The following is a 15,037-nucleotide window of genomic DNA, read 5'->3' as shown; positions in this document are numbered from 1 at the left end:
ATAGCTATCGGTAATCAGTTACTTACATCGATCATTCTTTTCGTTTATAGGACAAAAAAGATACAGGCTGAAATCTCCACTAAGATTTGGGTTATACAGAGTTGAAGACACAGTGTTTTAAGTATTATCTATTGTTAGTCTTTTCTTTATATTTATACATATATATACATATATACATATATATATATATGTGTGTACACACACAAAATATACATATATGTATATGACATCTCACAAACACAAATAGAATAGCGTTTTTCTGTCGCTCTTTCTTTATTATTTATAACAGATATATGCGTTGTTTCGCAATATTTATTAAATTCATAGACCAGATTATTACTTGCTTTGAATGAAAATTGTATTTTATTGTAAAATATCGTACGCGTGCGAGTTATTATTAGCCGTAAGAGACCAAACTTTATGTATTTAATATCTTCCTTCTCCTCCAAACAACCATCTGTCTGTAGATTGTATAATATTTATATCGTTTGTTATATATATATATACATATATATATATATACATACACATCTCCTTTCTCGTGTGAACTTACCAGAAACAAGATAGCGAGACACACAAACAACACACACACACACACACATACACACAAATTGTGTGACATAATATTTTTTATTTTTATCTACTGAGAAACGCGTTAATTTTTCTGTGTAGAGAGAGAAAGTAAATTAATAAAAATGAAAGCCTATGTACTTTTTATATTTTTAAATATTTTACTGTAAAATGCTGCATGTTTTTTTTTATGTTCATTGTATTATTTAGTTTCTTTTATTACAGCGATGGGGATGAAAACTTTTCGGAAAGAAGTTTCATAATTTTTAATCAAAAAAGTCATTTAGTATTACGACGATAATGAAATTTAATTTCTGGTCCCTCGCTCAATAATAATATATGAAATAATAAGGTTTACTATAAAAGAATGAAAACAAAACAATAGTTTCTAAAAATAATTTAAAAATAGAAACAAATGTTTTTGTAGAGTAGAATTACAATTAAAAAAGAACAGTGACATTATCGACACGACGCAGTGATGGACAAACAATTGCTACAGTTAGTCGATACGACGCTCGTTGGCGCTGTTATCACTAGGGGAAACTGCTCCTTTTGCCCTTAGGCAAAGGAGCCCTTCTTGATTTGTCCCCCGCGCCAATTTGGCGAAGGTTTGACAGGCTGTGTTCAAATTTATTTCTTGAATTAGAATCAAGTTTTCACACTTTCTCGTTAGAAGGAAAAATTGACGCGACCGCTATCTTGGAAAATTGATTGTCTCTACTATTATTAACGTATCGGAAATTTTTATAAACGCTCAAATTCACTAAAATATCTACGTTCTCATACGTTAAAGTCTAGTGACTTTGATCACTTTTGTAATTTTCATTCATTTCCACGATATAAACGATTCGTTCTCAGAAGTGTGTGCATATCTATGTTCTTACATTTGTTTGTTTTATTATTTACGTTGTTTTTCTTTATCTTATCGTCGTACATGTGTGCGTGTATACTATTTCGGCTTACAACAAAGTGTTTCCGATGTCTGTTTTATGTCTGCTGACCGTTGCTGATACTGTACTGACTACATTTCCTATTTCGTAATGTGTTAATTGGAAACAATGACAAGAAAAAAGTTAATAAAAAATCATCCCAATATTATTTGTTACTACTGTTTAAATAATCTATAATAAATTCAATAAACTTTAAACATTTGGTTTGTGTTGATAAGGTTAAATATATACATAATATTTAATATGGAAAACAAAAATAGCAATAATTTTGTTAGTTATGTAGGACTAGAGGAACACGAGTTGCAGGTAAATTTGTAATCTAATGTAATTTTGTTCCTAATCTTTACACAATGCAAAATTTTTAAACTTTACTCAATTAAAATACATAACGAGATAAATTTAAATTGCTCTTTAACGATGAATTTTTATGTTTTAAGACTTTTAGTTCCAGTCGACGTAGTTCGTTAATTGAAAACAATATAAAACTATTACCTGGAGAAGTTTTTATTACTGAAGCACAAAGCGTTCTTATGTTTTCGCCGGTCAGCGATCTGAAACAAGGTATATCTGGAGTTCTGGCAGTCACTAATTTCAAACTCACATTTATTACCAATGATGATTCAAATGGAGAGGTAAAAATCATTCAATCTTTTATATTTGCTATATACAATTATTAAAAAACATATAAATATAATTGCATTAGGTATGGAACATTCTGCAGAATATTACCTAATTGCAGGATGTTACTTATCAACAAAATCACTTGTATGGATACACGGATACATGCTTGACAAATATTGATGAGATTTATATAATGTTAGGTGATAAAAAAAGAAAGCTAGTTCCTGGCGGTACAGTACCATCAAAAGTAAAAGGAATATTTATTATTTGCAAAGTAAGTTTCTTTTCAATCAATATATGTGTATGTATGTGTGTGTGTGTGTGTAAATTTCATAAGATAACTGATCACAAGTAAGAGAACTAGAGTAATGAACAATATTTTGATCACAAGAATAATAGTTATGGATAAAAATTACAGAACCTGAGAACGTGGTCTTTCTCTTTCAAATTTTCACCTCTTGGACATGGCAAAAATCTGTTGACTGCATTGTTACATCACGCTTTTCCTAGTAGGCACCAACTGTTGTTTGCCTATGACTACAAGTTAGTATATAAAAAAAAATTCAGAAGAAACTTTAATCAATTTCTGACATCTGTTTTCCTATTTTGCAGCGAGCCTTATTATAGTAGTCTTGACAAAAATGTTCAATTATTCAGAGATATTTCAGACTGGCAAAATGAATTGAGCAGAACAGTGTGTAATGATCAAATAAGGAAACGTTGGAGATTATCCACGGTTAATGCCAAATTTCAACTTTGTTCTAGGTAGCTTGTTTTTAATTTCTCTCTGTTTTCCTCACTTTTTTGTGATGAAAGTCATATAAATTTAAATCATATTTATCAAAAAGCATAAAGAATTTAAAAAAAAATGTATTTATTATTTATTTTATAGCTTATCGCAATATATAATTGTACCCTCGTCTGTGACTGACACTCAGCTAGTAGAAGCAGCCAAATATTTTCAAGGTAACAGACCGCCAGTCTGGTCTTGGACGTCCGTACATGGTGCAGCTTTAGTAAAAATGTCTGAATTGTTACCAACGATTACGGAAAGGATGCAGGAGAATATTATGTTTGAAAATGTTCGTAAAAGTCATCCCCAAAAGATACCTCCGGTCGTTATAGAACTGAATAAAGAAATTAATGTAAAATTGATAACAGCAAGTTATGCAAAATTCACCAACTTATGTCTGCCAGGTAAATTTATCTCTCTCTCTCTCGTGTTTTAAAGATTTTCTAAAACTTGGTTTTTTTAATTAAAAATTATATTTATGTATATTTCAGAAAATATCAGGCAATTCTGGATTCAAGATAACAATTTTTATTCATTATTAGAAAATACAAAATGGCTTAAATACGTATCATATTGCTTGCAAAAAGCATTAGAAGTTTGTGAACATCTTAATTTAGGAAGTTCTGTTATATTGCAAGGTACGATTTGGGTTTAAAATAATATTTAAGATATAAATATTTTATTTATCAAATAAAGATATAGGAAATATTTAAAAAAGATAAAATATAAAGTGATATTATAATGTCAAATAAAAACTACAACCCCGATAGAAAAATTTACGTAAAAAAACGCTGAAGAAAACTTATTCTTAATTATTATTTTTAGAAAGTGCCGGTAGAGATTTGTGCTGTGTTATATCGAGCTTAGCGCAACTGTTATTGGATCCTCACTTTCGTACTATCACTGGTTTTCAATCATTGTTGCAAAAAGAATGGGTTGCCGGAGGCCATCCGTTTTGTGACAGATTAGGCCATATTGTAAAAACTACTTCAGAAAAAGTACGCGAAATATATTAAGCTTACTTATTTTACAAAACACTCAAAATACAGTAGTACGCTGATCAATTTTGATTTCCACAGTCTCCTTTATTTCTTTTATACCTCGACTGCGTGTGGCAACTGTGTCAACAATATCCAACGGAATTCGAATTCACGGAAACATATCTGACTACATTATGGGACACGGCGCATGTTTCCATCTTCGAGACCTTCATTTTCAACTGCGAAAGAGATCGGGCAGTAGCAGCTATGGTAATAAATCTTTTACATACACACATAGCAATCTACGACAACATTTCACGTAGCACAATCAAGAGTCAAGTTGTACAAAGAAAATTATTTAAAATGTTTTTAGGATCCGAACACACCTCTTGTACTTCGTAGCGTCTGGGATTGGCGGGAGCAATTCAACGATCAAGACATCTTACTGTTTTACAATCCTCTGTTTGTCCCGTATAGTGTTGAGAAAAAAACGGAAAACAGAACAATTATAAAACCTCTATTCGCTATTTCTAATTTGGATCTTTGGACGCAGTGTTACTTCCGATGGATACCAGTGCTCGAGATTCGTAACGGCGGTCAAAGGCATATCGAACTTTACATTAGATTACTTCAAAATGACATAAATCAACTTAAAATGTGTGTAAACGACCATCGTGGTAGCTCGTTTGTAGATAAGGTCGGTGTTTACTCTCTTCCAACAAATATTGACAGCTTCTATCCGTTTAGTAACAAAAGATCGGGAAGCGCCATTAGCGCTCCAATCATGAATACTTCAATTCTTTTGACAGAAAGTTTGTTGGACGCACAGTCAGTGATAACCGCAACCGACTGATAAAGATATTTCTATTATGGTTCATTTTTTATAAGTGTACCTGATTACATATCTTCTGCCTTTTTTAGATAACAAAACTCGGTTTTGAAGGCAAACTAGAAGATATATGTATTATCTTGTACGCTTTCAATTAATATGCCGTATATGTAGCTGTGTATTTTAATATTTATTTTTGTTAAATTAATATTAACGCTGAACGAACGCAGAAACACACACACACACACACACACACACACACATTACATGTTCTTGAAATTTGATTTCGAAGAAAAGGTGGTGATTTTTCCGAAAACACATCACCCCTTACATTTTAACTTATTAGCAGTAGTCTCTATTATTGAAGTTAACTCTCTCAAGCTTTTCCATGTAGAACGAGAACTGTATTTATACGTAGACTGACAATTTTGTACATATTTATATGCTATTTTTATATAGAAACTTAAACGCAAATATAAATGTACAAACATGTTAACTAAAAATTGAAATATTCAATTAAAGAGAAATGATTTCAGGAAATTTTTCATACATAGCTCCCTCTGTGAATATAAGAACAAATATTACATTATTATATAATATGTATATGTGTAATATGTTATTATTTAAAAGTGCTGCTATATATTTATTAAAACACAATTCTCATAAACTGAGTAATCCAGTCCAATTTTATACATGTATAATGTAATATACATATACATATAGTTCGAACTTTATATGAAAGTTATGTAAAATATTATGTTATTTGTATTACAAAACAATAGGAATAAATGTAGAAATACATTACGTAATATTGTGTGCTTGTGTATATTTCACGGTTTCTTACAAAAATACGTACGCCGAGTTCAAAGAGAATTATCTTTCTGCGCGTAGAGAAAGTAAAAGCGGAATTAAAGGCGGGATACTCGCTGACAGCGTGTGATTTGCCGAGCAAATCGAGAGGATATTCAACTTTATTGGAAAACATCTCTCGTTTTCTTAAAAAAATTCTTCACTTATTACTTTCTCTTTGTCTTACTTTAAAATATATATATATGTATAAAATAATATCTTCAGAACAAATAATTTGTCATTCTCTATCATTTTTTTATAGATATTCTTTCCCTCGTATTCCCGTAGACATTCCCGACAAATCTGTATCGATGTCGTTTTATTTCGAGGCGAATTACGGATTGCCAAGCGAATGGAATTCCACTTACTACTATTACGACGGAAGTTATTTCGAAAACCGAAGTCTCAATCGTCAACTGATATATAGCTTGTTCACAAACAAACTGGAAAGATAACAAAACTGTGATTAAAACCACATCCACGCAGATATATTCTCTACCAACACGTATGTATTTCGAAACCTCACTTCTAATTACACGTGTGATTGTTAAGCTCAAAATATACGCTCGTAAATAATGACATTGGTCTGTTTTACAACAGTCTGGGCTATCCTGGACAAGATTGTTTATTGAAAGTAATTTGTCAAGCTGCAAAATATGCTTTAAGCGAAACGGTGTGCTTGATGATATTCTCAAATTCATATTCACGTAAGTATTGTAATAAAAAGTATATTTGAAAGTTTTGATGTAAAGAGAAATAAAGAGAGATGTCGATATAAATTACAATCAACGAACAAATAATGTAAAACAATTAAATTTGCATTGCAGACATTCCACGTTGAGAAGCGAGGAGCTTCCGAATGAGATCACGCAAGCTGAGCACGAGCAACTTTGCGATCAACGTTACGAAAACTGTTCTCTGAATCCTTTAGATTTAATAAGTCATTACGTCGATTATTAAAAATCTACACAAAATTCGACACAATTAATGTCGTTTTAATGTAAATTTATTCGATAAGTATTGAAAATAAAAGACTTGCATAATATTTTGTCTGTTATTTATAGTTTTTTATTTATTTATTTCTTTATTTCTTTATTTCTTTATTTCTTTATTTTTTTATTTATTTATTACCTGCCTTTCTCTCTTTATTTTATTTTACACGCTAATAAATAATCAAGCGAACAAGAGCACAAGATTTACGCGCAATAGTCTTGGTCGGTGGAAACTATGGGACGCAGAAAACGAGCTGAAATCGAGCGAAGGTATCAGGGAAGTATGTCTTGCGAGTAGGTATACGCGCCAGCTCCTGGGCGTGTATATAGCGCGCTTGACCCCACCCCGCGCGCGGCAGCCATTACGGAGCACGCGCGTCGGCCATTATGGAGCGCTCGCGCCTCAGCCAATCACCGCGCGACTCACGGCGCGTAGGAGGTGCCGGGGGGACGCGTAGCCTCAGCCAATCACCGCGCGACTCACGGCGCGTAGGAGGCGATGGGGGGACGCGTAGCCTCGCCCACTGATACCTCTCGCGTTACCTCTTCGCACAACATGTATTCCTAATACTTTCCTGATATTTTCGAGGCTCTCGGAGGAGCGCAACTCACCTTATTCGCTCAATTCTCTTGCTATTTCTCTCTCTCTTGCTTAATTCTTTTACATTCTTTCAATAATTTGTCAATCTTTAAACAATAATTTGTAAATTTATTATAAATATACGTATGTATATAAAACATACTATTTATTATTAAGGATTAATAGATGTATGTATATACAACGTACATGTAAAAATAAACAGTTATGATGATAATGTAAGTAATCAATTTTGATGCATATAAATTTATAATTTATATATGCGTAATTATATGTATATGCGATATGACTTATAAATTATACATGCGTAACAATAAAACGTATAAGTAATTGTCATATTTTGTATATTGAGAAACAATAGAAAAAGGAACAATAAATTAGATTGAGTTTGCAATGTGTTTTCCAGCACCAAGGGTTTTATTATTCTGTTATTATTACATAATATTGAAAATGTTTCCATTATTTTAATTTGTTTGAGAGTCCCGTACACACATACTGTATGAATTTATAACAGAAGTTTATATACAAATACATAAACTTTATATATCTTTTTGATAAATATATATTACATATATATTTATTTTATTTTTATTAAATATCCTTGTGTCTATAAAATGTTACCATTAATGATNAAACTTTTGCAAGTATAACTTCAAATATAACACAAATGACACACAACTTAATATATAAAAACCAAAACAAATATCTTTTACAAATTATTCTAATTATAAACTTAAAGCAAATTATAGATAGAAAAGCTATACATTTTATCAACTGCAAAATATATAACACAAAGAAAATTACTATTTGTGTTACTACCGACGTGTCGCTCGTGAACTGGCTGCGTAGTTCCAATGTGTACCACCTGTGCACATGGGCTAGTTTACAGGGCGGAAAAGTGATTACACATTCTCTTATGGACCTAGTTGCTCTCAGGTTTCTTTCTGGTTCTAGCGCACTCTCAAAGAAATTTGATGCCTACGAATTGTTCACCTGTGAATCCTGTGATATCTTGAAAACAAGAAAATTGACTATCTTGATACAATGGCAATGAATATGAAGGAAAAAGAAAAGTACATCGAGGAATTCGAGTTTCCACATTGCGATGAGTCCTCGAAGTATGAAAAAGTTGCCAAAATTGGACAGGGAACTTTTGGGTAAGAACGTTCACATATTTCTTATGTTGCTTGGAGTCAGATCAGATTGCTAGGCGAAAAGTATAACAAATATCGATAAAACCTATAGTGGACAAGTAAACAATAGATTACGGAATGAGTTATAAATTTTGCTCTTTTGAGAAGTAGTGGTTTGGGAAAAATTACTAACCTAACCCAACCTACCTTCAATTTATTTTTGAAAACTTATTTGTTATTTTTATTTTCCACACATTAATAATTAATAATTAATAAATTTATATTGTAGAGAGGTATTTAAGGCAAAGGATAAAAAAACAAATAAGAAGTTCGTTGCAATGAAGAAAGTATTAATGGACAATGAAAAGGAAGGAGTAAGTTTACAACAGTTAATTTTGTGTTTAATAATAATGCATACAAAACAAGTATAACATATTTGCTCTTACTTATTCTTTCCCAAGTGTAGTGTCTATTCTAACCATTGTATATTTAAAACTGTTGCAGTTTCCTATCACAGCTTTACGAGAAATAAAAATATTACAATTGCTGAAGCATGAAAATGTTGTCAATCTTATAGAGATTTGTAGAACACGAGGTAAAAAATATAATTTATATTGTTTATTACATTTCTTGAGTGTGTAAAATTACTTTTATAAAAGTTATGGAATATTTATATAAATTAGTAATAATATTTAAATTTTTTTGCAGCAACTCAGTATAATCGATATCGGTCTACTTTTTACTTAGTGTTCGACTTTTGTGAACATGACCTGGCTGGCTTATTGTCGAACGTAAATGTAAAATTTAGTTTAGGAGAAATTAAAAAAGTTATGCAACAGTTATTAAATGGACTTTATTATATACATAGCAATAAGGTAAGACATTTGTGAATTTTGAAGAGAACGCATTTGTAACCAGAATAATATTAAAAACTTCTATGCTGTTTGATCAATTTTACAATAACATTTTTAATAGTTATGTCATAAAACACTGATATAGTTTTCTTACATAACAATTTTTTAAATGCAGATTTTACACAGAGACATGAAGGCTGCTAATGTTTTAATAACAAAAAATGGTGTACTGAAGTTAGCCGACTTCGGCTTGGCACGAGCATTTAGCGCAAAAACTGGACACAGTAACCGATACACAAACAGAGTTGTTACATTGTGGTACAGGCCACCCGAACTTTTACTTGGTGACAGAAATTACGGACCACCTGTGGATTTATGGGGAGCCGGATGTATTATGGCCGAGATGTGGACAAGGTATGCATCACATATATTTGTATTTTTATAGTTACGGTGTGTGGATTAATTTCTTATGGTAAATGTTTTTTAAATTGTCATAGATCTCCAATAATGCAAGGAAATACCGAACAGCAACAACTAATTCTGATTTCACAACTTTGCGGTTCAATAACCCCGGAGGTGTGGCCTGGAGTAGAAAACTTGGATTTATACAATAAAATGGATCTTCCAAAAGGCCAAAAGAGAAAGGTAAATAAATTAGAATACGCGCATTTGTACAAGTAAAATGTACTTTGTAATGTTTTTGCAATTCTCCAGTTTCGGTGCATCTTGTATTTTATATATTTTCTCATACAGGTCAAGGATAGGTTGAAACCATATTTGAAGGATCCTTACGCCTGCGATTTGCTAGACAAGCTTCTTATTCTTGATCCCAGTAAAAGATGTGATTCGGATTCGGCGCTTAATCACGATTTCTTTTGGACTGATCCCATGCCGTGCGATCTCAGCAAGATGTTAGCGCAACATACTCAGAGTATGTTCGAATATTTGGCACCACCAAGACGACCCGGTCATATACGTCATCCACATCATCAAGTCACTGGTGGACCTTCCAAATCTAGTTCTACTATGGCTGACAGTGGATACCAAGATAGGGTCTTTTAGCGTACTTTAGTTTCTTTTGTTTTTTTTTTGGTGAGAACCAAATTGAATTTCGTATCTGTTTTATTTTATATTAAAACAAGATGAATACTCCTCATAGGGTTATTTAAAACCCTAAGAAGTTTTTGCTTGTAAAATCTCGCTAATTTGAATCTCGATCGTTCAAACACTTTTACTTTTAAATTTTGGAAAAGTGATTTTTATATTTTGAGAATTTTGTTTTTCTATACAAACTCGAACTTTGACTAATACAAATTTCGATTTATGACTCGAAGTATAGTCTGCAAAAATCCACTTCTAAGCGAAGCTTCTTTTGCAAGCGAGATTTTTATATCAATGTGTTCTCTCTGTCTAAATTGTAACGTACGCGTGTTGTGTGCACAGTCAAAATCATTAGACTTTATTTTATCTTCCATAACTCGAATTATTTCTTGCCCTTTGAGATGCAAGTTAGTGAAGTTTGACTATATATTACACACATACGTATTGCTGTCGAAATGTATGTTCTGCTCGACAATTGTTAATCTTTCCTTCGTCATTTATATGGAAGGAGTATTTCACAATACACATTATTTAAACAATTGTTGCGAAAAAAAGCCAAAAATACAAAAACTTGTATGTATACTCTTAACATAAATCTGTTAAATAGTTTTTTTTACATATGTGCGTACGTGTATATTTTTTACATATAATACATTAAATAAGCGTACATAGCGTTTCAAGTTTTTTAAAGCCTTTTCTCTAGCCTTTTTTCCTTTTTCCCTTTTCCATAAAAAAGCTGTACAATTTTACGATTGATTTGTGAAGAGAAACTGTTTCTTCTTCATTAACGCGAGTTTGTGTAAAAACTACATTTTATATGCAACAAATTTATATAAAAAATTTTAGGTTTATTTTGTATATTACAAAAACAAAAACTCGCAACAAGATATTGTTTTGTCACAAAGGTGGCCACGAAAGCGCCACTTCCGCGTGTGCCGATTCCGGTAACCACTTCTGATAGGCTGATAGCAAAACTGAAATATTGGTTCACATGTTAGATACAAATAATATAGAAATATATACATATATATAACACATATATAAAAGATTATTACTATATGTGAGAGTATAGAAATAAAAATCTCACATTTCTTATCCAAATTCCAAGTTTCTATGAGTTTATCTTTGGACATAATTCCGCGCGACAATAACGCCTGCGTTATCGCTTGAGTGCGTGGTATCAGCCTAAAAAAAACAAAAATCATAGAATTATTGTCAAAATTACAAATGTAAAGTTCACACGAAACAGATGTAACAGAGAAACGTAGTTACTTGGCCCATGATTTGGTGATGCTACCGGGTGTCGTCAGTAATGACGGTACAAATCGTTTCAGTTTCGGACATATTTGACCTTCTAAGAAGAAATACGCGAACCACTTGGCCCCTTCCACCGTCAACGGATATTCCACATCCATTGTTGGTAATTCCCATCCGGCTTTTCCGAACGTGCCGGTTACACGACACATGATTTTACCAGATTCGCAATCGTATCTGCACACACATTTTATCATTTACATTGAAAGAAACAATTCTTTGTAAATAAATGTGTGTGTGTTCGGATATTTCGAAAGATAGAAAGCATGACATTTATTTATGATGAAAAATACCTTGGCGGTGGATCAGTCAATGGCTCGCTGAGGGAGCACAACGTAGGCGCAAATTTCGGCAACCATTCAGGCTCTATTGCTGTGACGCCTCGCATGTACATTTTATTTGTCTCATATATTTCGCTATAAACCACCCATTCCGGACTGGTTTTTCGTAGGACGCATGAGGAGTGCATAAAGACAGGTTCCTCCATTTCTGGTGTCCTAGAAAAACAAGTTTGAATATAAAAAACAAATTTGAATGTTTTGTTAGCAAACAAAATACCTGTAAGCGTGTTTCCACTTGTGTTTGTCCTGATCCTCTTTCACCTCGTCCAATGAAACCTTTTTTGCTACCTGATCCGCCATACCAGCGAGAAGTATTTGGCGCAATAATTTCGCTTCTATATCAGTTGGCGGCGACATTCTGTAAAAATATTTAATATATATATATATAAAAAAAAAAAAATATCTTGATCATACACGCACATGTGGTCACATACTTCGGATCGATTGTCAAGTTCAGATTCGGTATATTTAAATTGATTTCATTAGTGAGTTGTTGTCTCAGTTTTCTGATTTCGACAACAGCTTTGTGTCTCAATCCGTTTTCTTCGCAAAAAGACAACAATTGTCCCTTGGACCCCGCATATTCGGCTGCTCCGATCGCTTTTATCAAGACCATAGGATCACCTGCGCAAAAAAGTGAAAAAAAAAAGAAAGAAAAATGTATACAACATGTATAGAAGATATTCTCTTGTTAATTGCGCGAACCAAAAGAACACAAATTTTATACGCACCAACAAGCAAGCTATTGCCGACGCCAGCCCAATGACGACGTATCTGCAGCCATTTACTTTTAGTCGAATCTTCCCTGCTCAGCGCCTCTACTAGAACTTCCTGGATACTGAGAGCCGCCACCATACATATCGTGTATTTCAACAAGTTGTACTGATGCGACAGTGCCAGCATTTTGCCGTAACGCGGAGCAACCGGAAACGCGGAAATGCTACGTCCAAGCGGCGTTATTTTCGCGCAATACATCTCTGAACAACAGACCATTAATTCCAAATATAAATATAATTGCAATTTTGAATGAAAATATAATTACCGAGAGAGATTACTACCTTCTTGCTTCTTCGGAGGTTGCTGCAAAGCGCCGAGTATTGTGAGCCGTTTTTCCGCAGATTTCAATTGCACGCTATTTGGCGGCGTGGGAAATGGGAAATTTACAACTTTGTCTATATTCATCGCTTTCATCTGCAACAACAAGTCGTCCACCGGCTTCCTCTGAATCTCCGACTCACCGTATTGTTCGAATTGATCGTTGTATACAGCCGATGAGTATAATCTTCGCAAAAAAATGAGGTTTCCAAGATAAATGTTAACACAGAGAAAAAGTATTCAGTTCAAAAGATTAAAAAAAAAATATAAATAAATAAAAATTATGAAACTTTTTAGGATAATATGTAACGATACCTGTAGCAATGACCGGGTTGAGTTCTGCCAGCTCTGCCGGCTCGTTGACTGGCCGACGCTTTGCTCGCGTAACAAATGTGATACGTGCTGACACTCGTCACCTTGTCGTACAATCTTGTTTTACAACGCCCGCTATCTATCACGTACCTGATGTTGGGTATGGTCAAGGAGGTTTCCGCGACATTAGTAGACACCACGCACAGACGACATCCTTCTGGCGGAGTCTCAAATACCTAAAAAAAACAACTCAATCGTATTAAAAAATTGCTATTATACGCACTGCGCACACAAAATCTAGCATATCTCTACCTTAGCTTGTTTATTGCTGGGTAAAAGAGAATAGAGAGGTAAAACCCATAACGGTTGAGCACTCGACAATCCTTTGAAGTCGATAACATCTTCGTCCTCATCCTCGTCCTCGTCTAAATTGCCTTCCTCGTCTTGCGCATCGAACAAATCCTCGTGCGTGTCGTCGGTAAAATTTACAGAATAACTACAAACAAGCGTGTCTGTGCTTACAGATGTTCCACGAGTTTCGAATAACTGCAATAAACATATACACACACACACACACACAAATGTACATACTCATCAAGATTAATAGTCGGGAGCACGATCTGCTTCTTGTGCCTCTGTTTGTTGCGACGTAACGCTTTCTCGGCATCGAACTCATCGTCGGAATCGTTTTTCTCGCTGTCTTCTTCGTCCGTTTTTTCTTCCGCCTCGGTTTTCTTCGCGTTTTTCTTCGGCGCAACACGAGGATGTTTGTCCTTTTTCAAAGGAAACGCCTTGCGCAATTTGCGCACAAGCGTTAGCACCTCTCTCTGACCTGTTCCAAACATACAATCGAACAATTATCAATAGAAGCCAGGATTTCTGGCTTCTATTTAAAAAAAAAACAAAAAAATTGACAATCGTACAACTTGTTTTTCTTCCTTACCTGTTAAAAATATTAATATACCGCCGTCAGGAAGACGAGTATGTATTTTGATCGCTTTGCGCAACGCCTCGGTGACATAATCGTCGCTAGTTCTCCGATTAAAATGTATTGTCACGGGAAACTGTCGGGTTTCGACTGTGATTACCGGCGGTTTTACTTTAAACAGTCTGGTGTTCTCCACAAATTCTTCCACGCGCAACGTAGCCGACATAATTATCATCTTCAAAGGATCGTTACGTTTACTTCGAAGCGGAACAATCCTCGATAAAAGACCGATCAGGATATCGGTATGCACGCTGCGTTCGTGTGCTTCGTCCAGTATAATAACGGAATATTTTTGCAACAGGAAATCCTACAAATATATATAGACGGAAAGATCGTAAAAAATTATTAAATATTGCTTGCAACATAAATTTCATATCTTATTCACTCACACTTTGAATCTCCTTCAGCAAAACACCGTCTGTCATAAACTTGATTTTTGTTTCATCCGTAACATTTCCCTCGAAACGAATCAGATATGAGACCTCTTTCTCGCTTAGATTCATTTCCTCAGCCACGCGTTTGCTCATCGACATCGCTGCCACTCTTCTCGGTTCGGTTATGCCGATCAATTTGTTCTGAGCATAACCCGCTTCGTATAAAAACTGGGGTACTTGCGTAGTCTTTCCTGATGATAAATTTAACAAATATAAGATTATATATAGAATATATATAGAATATATTATATATATATATATAGAATATAGATATGTAATAAAT

The 15,037-nt window shown here is 33.7% G+C and overlaps 3 protein-coding genes across 4 annotated transcripts in view; 2 read left to right on the top strand and 1 right to left on the bottom strand.

Annotated features, from left to right (window-relative positions):
• The first annotated feature begins 1,131 nt into the window (after positions 1-1,131).
• Positions 1,132-5,785, top strand: LOC109858432 (myotubularin-related protein 10-B). Of its 2 annotated transcripts, XM_020435678.1 has the most exons (10): positions 1,132-1,826; positions 1,958-2,152; positions 2,260-2,415; positions 2,560-2,684; positions 2,754-2,906; positions 3,034-3,338; positions 3,426-3,572; positions 3,760-3,932; positions 4,014-4,184; positions 4,288-5,785. In XM_020435678.1, the coding sequence occupies exons 1-10, from the start codon at positions 1,764-1,766 to the stop codon at positions 4,765-4,767; spliced, it is 1,968 nt and encodes a 655-aa protein (XP_020291267.1). In that variant the 5' UTR covers positions 1,132-1,763; the 3' UTR covers positions 4,768-5,785. The 2 variants fall into 2 exon arrangements, with proteins under 2 accessions (XP_020291267.1, XP_020291268.1); XM_020435679.1 differs by lacking the exon at positions 1,132-1,826 and having other exon boundaries at positions 2,061-2,152; positions 2,224-2,415.
• A 2,290-nt stretch (positions 5,786-8,075) lies between these two features.
• LOC109858424 (cyclin-dependent kinase 9) lies at positions 8,076-10,897 on the top strand. The gene is made up of 7 exons (XM_020435663.1): positions 8,076-8,339; positions 8,605-8,689; positions 8,820-8,910; positions 9,024-9,190; positions 9,345-9,583; positions 9,667-9,814; positions 9,923-10,897. The coding sequence occupies exons 1-7, from the start codon at positions 8,227-8,229 to the stop codon at positions 10,229-10,231; spliced, it is 1,152 nt and encodes a 383-aa protein (XP_020291252.1). The 5' UTR covers positions 8,076-8,226; the 3' UTR covers positions 10,232-10,897.
• Positions 10,898-11,090: 193 nt separating this feature from the next.
• Positions 11,091-15,037, bottom strand: part of LOC109858423 (probable ATP-dependent RNA helicase kurz) — a 5,851-nt gene continuing 1,904 nt past the window's right edge. Inside the window, exons 7-19 of the mRNA XM_020435661.1 lie at positions 14,710-14,945; positions 14,276-14,627; positions 13,924-14,164; positions 13,645-13,828; positions 13,336-13,568; positions 12,984-13,207; positions 12,657-12,902; positions 12,360-12,549; positions 12,143-12,283; positions 11,878-12,081; positions 11,543-11,761; positions 11,358-11,455; positions 11,091-11,244 (exon numbers count right to left, since the gene is read on the bottom strand). Coding sequence (XP_020291250.1) covers positions 11,168-11,244; positions 11,358-11,455; positions 11,543-11,761; positions 11,878-12,081; positions 12,143-12,283; positions 12,360-12,549; positions 12,657-12,902; positions 12,984-13,207; positions 13,336-13,568; positions 13,645-13,828; positions 13,924-14,164; positions 14,276-14,627; positions 14,710-14,945 — 2,645 coding nt within the window. The 3' untranslated portion in view covers positions 11,091-11,167. The remainder of the gene's footprint in view (positions 11,245-11,357; positions 11,456-11,542; positions 11,762-11,877; positions 12,082-12,142; positions 12,284-12,359; positions 12,550-12,656; positions 12,903-12,983; positions 13,208-13,335; positions 13,569-13,644; positions 13,829-13,923; positions 14,165-14,275; positions 14,628-14,709; positions 14,946-15,037) is intronic.

The sequence above is a fragment of the Pseudomyrmex gracilis genome, unplaced genomic scaffold, assembly GCF_002006095.1.
Source record: "Pseudomyrmex gracilis isolate BER0280 unplaced genomic scaffold, ASM200609v1 scaffold_203, whole genome shotgun sequence".
Lineage (NCBI taxonomy): Eukaryota > Metazoa > Arthropoda > Insecta > Hymenoptera > Formicidae > Pseudomyrmex > Pseudomyrmex gracilis.
This window is presented reverse-complemented; position numbering and strand designations above follow the sequence as displayed.